General features: G+C 37.9%; 1 protein-coding gene across 2 annotated transcripts in view; it reads left to right on the top strand.

Annotated features, from left to right (window-relative positions):
• Positions 1 to 12,603, top strand: part of LOC149984732 (neuropilin-2-like) — a 432,234-nt gene that overhangs the window by 202,005 nt on the left and 217,626 nt on the right. For both annotated transcript variants that reach the window (XM_090230491.1, XM_090230492.1), the window contains exons 9-11: positions 1,751 to 1,926; positions 3,306 to 3,479; positions 6,178 to 6,322. In XM_090230491.1, the coding sequence (XP_090086617.1) occupies positions 1,751 to 1,926; positions 3,306 to 3,479; positions 6,178 to 6,322 (495 nt within the window). The remainder of the gene's footprint in view (positions 1 to 1,750; positions 1,927 to 3,305; positions 3,480 to 6,177; positions 6,323 to 12,603) is intronic.

Genomic DNA, 12,603 nt, shown 5'->3' on the forward strand with positions numbered 1-12,603 from the left:
TGTGTCAAGTAATTATCTTTTTGTTTTGTCATGATTTGGTTGGGTCTAATTGGGTTGCTGTCCTGGGGCTCTGTGGGGTGTGTTTGTGTTGGTGAACAGAGCCCCAGGACCAGCTTGCTTAGCTGATATCGGCCTAATTCTGCTCTGCATGCATTATTTGGTGTTTTACGTTGTACACAGAGGATATTTTTTGCAGAATTCTGCATGCAGTCTCTCAATTTCTTGTTTGTCCCATTTAGTGAATTATTGGTCGGTGAGCGGACCCCAGACATCACAACCATAAAGGGCAATGGGTTCTCTCTGTCTCTCTCTCTCTCTCTGTCTCTCTATCTCTCTCTCTCTCTCTCTCTGTCTCTCTCTCTCTGTCTCTCTCTCTCTCTCTGTGTCTGTCTCTCTCTCTCTCTCTCTCTCTCTCTCTGTCTCTCTCTCTCTGTCTCTCTCTCTCTGTCTCTGTCTCTCTGTCTCTCTCTGTGTCTGTCTCTCTCTCTCTGTCTCTCTATCTCTGTCTCTCTCTCTCTCTCTGTGTCTCTCTCTGTCTCTCTCTGTCTCTCTCTCTCTCTCTGTGTCTGTCTCTCTCTCTCTGTCTCTCTCTCTCTGTCTCTCTGTCTCTCTCTGTGTCTGTCTCTCTCTCTCTGTCTCTCTATCTCTGTCTCTCTCTCTCTCTCTGTGTCTCTCTCTGTCTCTCTCTGTCTCTCTCTCTCTCTCTGTGTCTGTCTCTCTCTCTCTGTCTCTCTATCTCTGTCTCTCTCTCTCTCTCTCTCTCTCTCTCTCTCTGTGTCTCTCTCTGTCTCTCTCTGTCTCTCTCTCTCTCTCTGTGTCTGTCTCTCTCTCTGTCTCTATCTCTGTCTCTCTCTCTCTCTCTCTCTCTCTCTCTCTCTCTCTCTCGGTCTGTCTGTCTGTCTGTCTTTCTCTCTCTGACTCCTCTATATCTTTCACTCCTTTCTTCATCCCTCCATATCTAGCTTTTCCATATTTCTTTTTAATTTTCACACTTTTACGAGGAAGGGAAAGCTCTTTGTTCACCCAGCAGTAGTACAGAGCACTGTGGGAGTGTGTGGGATCTGATCTGCTCTCTCACTCTCTTTTAGGTAAAGGGCAATTCTCTTTTCCTTCCATCTCCCACTGTTTCTGTTCCTCTGGTCTGTTCTCTGCCTAGCTAGTATCCTGCAGTCAAAATGTCTCCCACTAACTTCTCTTAAAGACACACAGATAATAGTAATAAAGTCACTTGGACGTGCCTATTTAGGGCACTAATTCTGACCGCAGCCCTATGAGCCCTGGTGGAAAGAAGTGCACTATACAGGGCAGAGGGTACCATTTGAGACCAACGAGTGGCTTGTGTTTCATTATTTACTGTTGAGACATAACTACATGAAACATTGATTTCACCTTGAAATGTCCTTGTCAGTCTTCCTCAACGCTCAATCAGCACTCTCTCTCTCGTCTTTCTCTCTCCTCCCCGTTCCTCGTTCCTGTTTCCCTCCCCTCCCTACCCCCGTTAACCTCCCCACCAAGAACAAAATATACTGCCCTAGCTGTCCATTCTGTGCCCATATAATATCAACTAAGTTGTCTGACTTTGTGTTTTGTTATTTGTTTTATTCTCAGTCATGTGTGTATTGCTATACTCTATGTGCCGGTTTCCGGGCAAGATTAAGTCTGGACAAACACATTGGATATTCTCTCTAAACTTAATCTGTGTCTGGGAAACTGACCCTGAATATATTTTAAATACAATTCTCCCTTCCAGACGCTCCATGTTCTGAGATGCAGGGGATGCTGTCCGGCCTGCTGCCCGACTCCCAGATCACAGCGTCATCCATGAGGGATGTCCACGGCTCCATGGGGACGGCCAGGCTGGTAGCCAGCAGGTCAGGATGGTTCCCTAGCCCAACACAGCCTCTGGCCGGGGAGGAGTGGCTCCAGGTAAACAACGTGACCTTTTCACACTGGCCAAGTCTGTTGGTTGTCACTGTTTGTGTCTAAAAAAACATTTCAGAAATAATTATTATTCTGCAGGTTTTTAGCTCATGTTTGAAAACTTAAATTCAAATAAGATTGTATTTGTCACCTGAATACTTGAATACAACAGGTGTAGTAGACCTTACAGTGAAATGCTGAATACAACAGGTGTAGTAGACCTTACAGTGAAATGCTGAATACAACAGGTGTAGTAGACCTTACAGTGAAATGCTGAATACAACAGGTGTAGTAGACCTTACAGTGAAATGCTGAATACAACAGGTGTAGTATACCTTACAGTGAAATGCTGAATATAACAGGTGTAGTAGACCTCACAGTGAAATGCTGAATACAACAGGTGTAGTAGACCTTACAGTGAAATGCTGAATACAACAGGTGTATTAGACCTCACAGTGAAATGCTGAATACAACAGGTGTAGTAGACCTCACAGTGAAATGCTGAATACAACAGGTGTAGTAGACCTTACAGTGAAATGCTGAATACAACAGGTGTGTTAGACCTCACAGTGAAATGCTGAATACAACAGGTGTAGTAGACCTCACAGTGAAATGCTGAATACAACAGGTGTAGTAGACCTTACAGTGAAATGCTGAATACAACAGGTTTAGTAGACCTTACAGTGAAATGCTGAATACAACAGGTGTAGTAGACCTTACAGTGAAATGCTGAATACAACAGGTTTAGTAGACCTTACAGTGAAATGCTGAATACAACAGGTATAGTAGACCTCACAGTGAAATGCTGAATACAACAGGTGTAGTAGACCTTACAGTGAAATGCTGAATACAACAGGTGTAGGTAGACCTTACAGTGAAATGCTGAATACAACAGGTGTAGTAGCCCTTACAGTGAAATGCTGAATACAACAGGTGTAGTAGACCTCACAGTGAAATGCTGAATACAACAGGTGTAGTAGACCTCACAGTGAAATGCTGAATACAACAGGTGTAGGTAGACCTTACAGTGAAATGCTGAATACAACAGGTGTAGTAGACCTCACAGTGAAATGCTGAATACAACAGGTGTAGGTAGACCTTACAGTGAAATGCTGAATACAACAGGTGTAGTAGACCTCACAGTGAAATGCTGAATACAACAGGTGTAGTAGACCTTACAGTGAAATGCTGAATACAACAGGTGTAGTATACCTCACAGTGAAATGCTGAATACAACAGGTGTAGTAGACCTCACAGTGAAATGCTGAATACAACAGGTGTATGCTGTTCCTTACCTTGTGTTGCCTTCTGTCTGTTTATCTATGTCACTGTAAAGTGTTTTAAATCACTTCATCTTTCCGTCGGTGTGATTTGTTGTGATCCAGGTGGACTTGGGGGTCCCCAAGACCGTACGAGGCGTCATCACCCAGGGAGTCAGGACAGTGGAGGGGAGTACCTCGGCTGAGAACAGGGCCTTCGTCAGGAAGTACCGCGTGTCTTACAGCCTGACGGGCAAGGACTGGACTTTTATACTGGACAGAAAGACCAGCCATCCTAAGGTATGGGGAACACACCACACACACACACACACACTCACACACACACACACACACACACACACACACACACACACACACACACACACACACACACACACACACACACCACACACACACACACACACACACACACACACACACACACACACACACACACACACACACACACACACACACACACACACACACACACACACACACACACACACACACACACACACACACACACACACACACACCACACACACACACACACCACACACATACACACACACCACACACACACACACCACACACACCACACACACACACCACACACACACCACACACACACATACCACACACACATACACACACCCACACCACACACACACCACACACCACACACACACACACACACACACACACACACACCACACACCACACACACACACACCACACACCACACACACCACACACAACACCACACCACACCCACACCACACACACACCACACACACACACACACACACACCACACACCACACACACACCACCACACACAACACATACACCACACACACACACCACACACACACCACACACACACATACCACACACACACACACACACCCACACCACACACACACACACACACCACACACCACACACACACACACACACACACACACACCACACACACACACCACACACACCACACACAACACCACACCACACACACACCACACACACACACACACACCACCACACACAACACATACACCACACAACACCACGCACACACCACACACACACCACACACACACACACACACCCCACACAACAAACACACCACACAACAAACACACCACACAGCACACCACACACACTCACACACACACCACACAACACACACAATTTTCTAATTCATGGGTATTTATCCTCTACACTCAAATAGTACACTATTCCCTATATAGTGCACTAGTTTTGACTACTTTTCAAAAGAAGTGCACTGTATAGTGAATAGTGTAGTATTGGGAACTCAGTTTCAGAGCCGTCACATTCAGAGACAAGTCTCCCTCCTGCGTCCTTCAGTTTGGAAAGAAAATAATTCCATTAGAGTGATAACTGCTGAGAGCTGCTCTGATAACATTTATTGTGTGTTAATTAAAAACGTCTCTGTTCTGCCACCAACTCAGATTATATTACTATAGTAGTACTATGCTCCAGTAGGCAGTTTAGAGAAATACACACACACACACACACCGACACACACAAACACACACACACAACCACACACACACACACACAACCACACACACACACACAAAACCACACACACACACACACACACACACACACACACACAACCACACACACACACACATAGGGCAGGTGATGACATAGGGCATGTGATGACATAGGGCACATGGTGACATAGGGCACGTGATGACATAGGGCATGTGATGACAGGGCATGTGATGACATAGGGCACGTGATGACATAGGGCATGTGATGACATAGGGCACATGGTGACATAGGGCACGTGATGACATAGGGCACGTGATGACATAGGGCACGTGATGACATAGTGCACGTGATAACATAGGGCACATGATGACATAGTGCACGTGATGACATAGGGCACATGATGACATAGGGCACGTGATGACATAGGGCACGTGATGACATAGAGCACGTGGTGACATAGGGCATGTGATGACATAGGGCACGTGATGACATAGGGCATGTTATGACATAGTGCACGTGATGACATAGGGCACGTGATGACATAGTGCACGTGATGACATAGTGCACGTGATGACATAGGGCACGTTATGACAGTGCACGTGATGACATAGGGCACGTGATGACATAGGGCACGTGATGACATAGTGCACGTGATGACATAGGGCACGTGATGACATAGTGCACACAAAATGTACTTCTTCACCTAAGTTTTCTTGTTGAATATTCCATTTTTATTTGATACGTGTTTCCATCTCTAGTGATAGTTGTGTCCCTGCTGAACGATGCGATTACTATGGAGAATATTGCTATGGAGGAGAGCGACGATATTGGTCTTTGTCAAACGGCATGCGTTGCCTAATAAACGGCATGTTTTCCTGAGTCGTAGTGGACCAGACACCGTCACGTGACTTTGATATCATTGTTATTATATATATTATTAATTATTATTATATCAATATTCGCCCATAAAATGTGTTTCCAATAGATTTTACCGACAAAAAAAAGATCCCACCATGTCGAACGAACAATTTATTTATCGGGATTTATAAAATTGTACAGAAACGTCCTGTTTCCATCACAGCTGTTTTTATACAGTATGACTTTACTCGCATACTGTAGGTGGAAACGTGGTCAGTGTCTCTGCTACAGATTTATACATCTCTCTTCTCATTGTCTCTGCTACAGATTTATACATCTCTCTTCTCATTGTCTCTGCTACAGATTTATACATCTCTCTTCTCATTGTCTCTGCTACAGATTTATACATCTCTCTTCTCATTGTCTCTGCTACAGATTTATACATCTCTCTTCTCATTGTCTCTGCTACAGATTTATACATCTCTTCTCATTGTCTCTGCTACATATTTATACATCTCTCTTCTCATTGTCTCTGCTACAGATTTATACATCTCTCTTCTCATTGTCTCTGCTACAGATTTATACATCTCTTCTCATTGTCTCTGCTACAGATTTTTGAGGGAAACACACACTACGACACTCCAGAGATCCGTCGGTTTGAGGAGATAACGGCTCAGTTCATCAGGATCTACCCAGAGAGGTGGTCTCCTGCTGGGATAGGGATGAGGCTGGAGGTCCTGGGATGTGAACTGCCAGGTAAGGAGATGTTCTTCACCCCCATCTCTCCACGCACACATGGCATCGCTACTATGCCATGCTTTGCCATCTACCTACCATCGGTGCAAACAAAAAGTTGTGCCAACATTACTGTAAAATAACACTACTGTAATATAACATCACTAAGATAACACTCCTGTAAAATAACATTACTGTAAGATAACACTACTGTAAGATAACACTCCTGTAATATAACATCACTAAGATAACATTACTGTAAGATAACACTCCTGTAAAATAACACTACTGTAAGATAACACTACTGTAATATAACATCACTAAGATAACATTACTGTAAGATAACACTCCTGTAAAATAACACTAATGTAAGATAACTCTACTGTAAAATAACATTACTGTAATGTAACATTACTGTAAGATAACACTACTGTAAAATAACACTACTGTAAGATAACACTACTGCAAGATAACACTACTGTAAATAACACTACTGTAAGATAACACTACTGTAATATAACTCTACTGTAATATAACATTACTGTAAAATAACACTACTGGAAGATAACACTACTGGTGGGATAACACTACTGTAATATAACATTACTGTAATATAACACTACTGTAATATAACTCTACTGTAATATAACATTACTGTAAAATAACACTACTGGAAGATAACACTACTGGTGGGATAACACTACTGGTGGGATAACACTACTGTAATATAACATTACTGTAATATAACACTACTGTAATATAACATTACTGTAATATAACACTACTGTAATATAACTCTACTGTAATATAGCATTACTACTGTAAAATAACACTACTGGGAGATAACACTACTGTAATATAACACTACTGTAATATAACATTACTACTGTAAAATAAAGCGTCTGCTAATCGGAAAACATTTTTATTCAATATCACACGCATGCACACTCACTCACACACACACTCACTCCTCACTCACTCACTCACTCACTCACTCACTCACTCACTCACTCACTCACTCACTCACTCACTCACTCACACACTCACTCACAAATGTTTAGTGTAATTTGAACTATGGGGTCTTGACTCCATGTGATATACGTGGTTGAATGATAACAAGTCTGTTTCCTACTATAGACAGTTGGCTGAGGTTGTTATATATTTATTTTTATTTCACCTTTATTTAACCATGTAGGCCAGTTGAGAACACATTTATTTAACCAGGTAGGCTAGTTGAGAACACCTTTATTTAACCATGTAGGCCAGTTGAGAACAAGTTCTCATTTACAACTGCAACCCAGCCAAGATAAAGCAAAGCAGTTCGACACAAACAACAACACAGAGTTACACATGGAGTAAAACAAACATACAGTCAATAATACAGTAGAAAAGTCTATATACAGCATGTGCAAATGAGGTGAGATAAGAGAGGTAAGGCAATACATAGGCCATGGTGGCAAAGTAATTACAATATAATATATTAAACACTGGAATGGTGGATGTGCAGAAGATGAATGTGCAAGTAGAGATACTGGGGTGCAAAGGAGCAAGATAAATAAATAAATACAGTATGGGGATGAGGTAGGTAGATAGATGGGCTGTTTACAGATGGGCTATGTACAGGTGCAGTGATCTGTGAGCTGCTCTGACAGCTGGTGATTAAAGAGAGGGAGTCTCCAGCTTTAGTGGTTTTTGTTCGTTCCAGTCATTGGGGATGACCAGTTAGATATACCTGCTGGAGCGCATGCTACGGGTGGGTGTTTGTTGCTTTGGTGACCAGTGAGCTGAGATAAGGTGGGGCTTCACCTAGCATAGACTTATAGATGACCTGGAGCCAGTGGGTTTGGCGACGAGTATGTTTCCTACTATAGACAGTGGGCTACAGACAGTGGGCTATAGACAGTGGGCTGACTAGTGATTGATAACTGTCTCCTACTTTAGACAGTGGGCTGACTAGTGATTGATAACTGTGTCCCACTATAGACAGTGGGCTGAATAGTGATTGATAACTGTTTACTACTATAGACAGTGGGCTGACTAGTGATTGATAACTGTTTCCTACTATAGACAGTGGGCTATAGACAGTGGGCTGACTAGTGATTGATAACTGTTTCCTACTATAGACAGTGGGCTAACTAGTGATTGATAACTGTTTCCTACTATAGACAGTGGGCTGACTAGTGATTGATAACTGTCTCCTACTATAAACTGTGGGCTGAATTGTCTTTGCCAATTTTGCCCAGTCTGGGTACACGAGGCTGAAGTCTCTTCTGAGGACCTTTCATCTTCTGTGTGATAAGAACAGAAACACACCATACAGTAACGTCCCAGCAGCTTGATGAAGTATATTAGTATATTAGTCTATAAAGTCTATAAAGTCTATTAGTCTATTAGTCTATTAGTCTATAAAGTCTATTAGTCTATAAAGTCTATTAGTATATTAGTCTATGAAGTCTAAAGTCTATTAGTCTATTAGTCTATAAAGTCTATTAGTATATTAGTCTATGAAGTCTAAAGTCTATTAGTCTATGAAGTCTAAAGTCTATGAAGTCTATTAGTCTATTAGTCTATGAAGTCTATTAGTATATTAGTCTATAAAGTCTATTAGTCTATTAGTATATTAGTCTATAAAGTCTATTAGTATATTAGTCTATGAAGTCTATTAGTCTATGAAGTCTAAAGTCTATGAAGTCTATTAGTATATTAGTCTATGAAGTCTATTAGTCTATGAAGTCTAAAGTCTATGAAGTCTATTAGTAAATTAGTCTATGAAGTCTAAAGTCTATGAAGTCTATTAGTATATTAGTCTATGAAGTCTATTAGTCTATGAAGTCTACTAGTCTATGAAGTCTATTAGTCTATGAAGTCTATTAGTATATGAAGTCTATTAGTCTATGAAGTCTATTAGTCTATGAAGTCTATTAGTCTATTAGTCTATGAAGTCTATTAGTATATTAGTCTATGAAGTCTATTAGTCTATGAAGTCTAAAGTCTATGAAGTCTATTAAGTCTATTAGTCTATGAAGTCTATTAGTATATGAAGTCTATTAGTCTATGAAGTCTATTAGTCTATGAAGTCTATTAGTCTATGAAGTCTATTAGTATATTAGTCTATGAAGTCTAAAGTCTATGAAGTCTATTAGTATATTAGTCTATGAAGTCTATTAGTCTATGAAGTCTATGAAGTCTAAAGTCTATGAAGTCTATTAAGTCTATTAGTCTATGAAGTCTATTAGTCTATGAAGTCTAAAGTCTATGAAGTCTATTAGTATATTAGTCTATGAAGTCTATGATGTCTTAGTCTATTAGTCTATGAAGTCTATGAAGTCTATTAGTCTATTAGTCTATGAAGTCTATGACGTCTACTAGTCTATGAAGTCTATTAGTCTATGAAGTCTAATTAGTCTATTAGTCTATGAAGTCTATTAGTCTATGAAGTCTAAAGTCTGTGAAGTCTATTAGTATATTAGTCTATGAAGTCTACTAGTCTATGAAGTCTATGAAGTCTATTAGTCTATTAGTCTATGAAGTCTATGAAGTCTACTAGTCTATGAAGTCTATTAGTCTATGAAGTCTAATTAGTCTATGAAGTCTAAAGTCTATGAAGTATATTAGTATATTAGTCTATGAAGTCTATTAGTCTATGAAGTCTATGACGTCTTAGTCTATTAGTCTATGAAGTCTATGAAGCCTATTAGTCTATTAGTCTATGAAGTCTATGACGTCTACTAGTCTATGAAGTCTATTAGTCTATGAAGTCTAATTAGTCTATTAGTCTATGAAGTCTATTAGTCTATGAAGTCTAAAGTCTGTGAAGTCTATTAGTATATTAGTCTATGAAGTCTACTAGTCTATGAAGTCTATGAAGTCTATTAGTCTATTAGTCTATGAAGTCTATGAAGTCTACTAGTCTATGAAGTCTATTAGTCTATGAAGTCTAATTAGTCTATTAGTCTATGAAGTCTATTAGTCTATGAAGTCTAAAGTCTGTGAAGTCTATTAGTATATTAGTCTATGAAGTCTACTAGTCTATGAAGTCTATGAAGTCTATTAGTCTATTAGTCTATGAAGTCTACTAGTCAATGAAGTATTTTAGTCTATGAAGTCTAATTAGTCTATTAGTCTATGAAGTCTATTAGTCTATGAAGTCTAAAGTCTATGAAGTCTATTAGTATATTAGTCTATTAGTCTATGAAGTCTATTAGTCTATGAAGTCTAAAGTCTATGAAGTCTATTAGTATATTAGTCTATGAAGTCTATTAGTCTATGACGTCTTAGTCTATGACGTCTATGAAGTCTACTAGTCTATTAGTCTATGAAGTCTAAAGTATATGAAGTCTATTAGTATATTAGTCTATGAAGTCTATTAGTCTATGACGTCTTAGTCTATTAGTCTATGAAGTCTATTAGTCTATGAAGTCTATTAGTCTATGAAGTCTTAGTCTATGAAGTCCATTAGTCTATGAGGTCTATGAAGTCTATTAGTCTATGAAGTCTATTAGTCTATGAAGTCTTAGTCTATTAGTCTATTAAGTATATTAGTCTATGAAGTCTTAGTCTATTAGTCTATTAGTCTATGAAGTCTATTAGTATATTAGTCTATGAAGTCTATTAGTCTATTAGTATATATGTCTATGAAGTCTATTAGTCTTTTAGTCTATGAAGTCTATTAGTCTATTAGTATATGAAGTCTTAGTCTATTAGTCTATGAAGTCTATTAGTCTATGAAGTCAATTAGTCTATGAAGTCTATTAGTCTATGAAGTCTATGAAGTCTATTAGTATATTAGCATATTAGTCTATGAAGTATATTAGTCTATTTGTCTATTAGTCTATTAGTCTATTTGTCAATGAAGTCTATGAAGTATATTAGTCTATGAAGTATATTGGTCTATTTGTCTATTAGTCTATTGGTCTATGAAGTCTATTAGTCTATTCGTCTATGAAGTATATTAATCTATTAGTCTATTAGTCTATTTGTCTATTAGTATATTAGTCTATTAGTTTATTAGTCTATGAAGTCTATTAGTCTATGAAGTCTATTAGTATATTAGTCTATGAAGTCTATTAGTCTATTAGTATATTAGTCTATGAAGTCTATTAGTATATTAGTCTATGAAGTCTTAGTCTATTAGTCTATGAAGTCTATTAGTCTATGAAGTCTTAGTCTATTAGTCTATGAAGTCTTTTAGTCTATGGAATCTATTAGTCTATTAAGTCTATGAAGTCTATTAGTATATTAGTCTATGAAGTCTATGAAGTCTATTAGTATATTAGCATATTAGTCTATGAAGTATATTAGTCTATTAGTCTATTAGTCTATTAGTCTATGAAGTCTATTAGTATATTAGCATATTAGTCTATGAAGTATATTAGTCTATTTGTCAATTTGTCTATTAGTATATTAGTCTATTTGTCAATGAAGTCTATGAAGTATATTAGTCTATGAAGTATATTGGTCTATTAGTCTATTAGTCTATGAAGTCTATTATTCTATGACGTATATTCATCTATTAGTCTATTAGTCTATTAGTCTATTAGTCTATGAAGTATATTGGTCTATTAGTATATTAGTCTATGACGTATATTATTCTATGACGTATATTCATCTATTAGTCTATTAGTCTATTTGTCTATTAGTATATTAGTCTATTAAGTATATTGGTCTATTTGTCTATTAGTCTATTAGTCTATTAGTATATTAGTCTATTAAGTATATTAGTCTATTAGTCTATTAGTCTATTTGTCTATTAGTATATTAGTCTATTAGTCTATTAGTCTATTTGTCTATTAGTCTATTAGTCTATTTGTCAATTTGTCTATTAGTATATTAGTCTATTTGTTAATGAAGTCTATGAAGTATATTAGTCTATGAAGTATATTGGTCTATTAGTCTATTAGTCTATGAAGTCTATTATTCTATGACGTATATTCATCTATTAGTCTATTAGTATATTAGTATATTAGTATATTAGTCTATTAGTCTATTAGTATATTAGTATATTCATCTATTAGTCTATTAGTATATTAGTCTATTAAGTCTATGAAGTCTATGAAGTATATTAATCTATTAGTCTATTAGTATATTAGTCTATTAAGTATATTGGTCTATTTGTCTATTAGTTTATTAGTCTATGAAGTATATTAATCTATTAGTCTATTATTATATTAGTCTATTAGTCTATTAGTATATTAGTCTATTAAGTATATTGGTCTATTTGTCTATTAGTCTATTAGTCTATGAAGTCTATGAAGTCTATGAAGTATATTAATCTATTAGTCTATTAGTATATTAGTCTATTA

The sequence above is a fragment of the Oncorhynchus mykiss genome, chromosome 3 (assembly GCF_057628025.1).
Source record: "Oncorhynchus mykiss isolate SJ-2025 chromosome 3, ASM5762802v1, whole genome shotgun sequence".
Classification (NCBI taxonomy): Eukaryota; Metazoa; Chordata; class Actinopteri; order Salmoniformes; family Salmonidae; genus Oncorhynchus; species Oncorhynchus mykiss.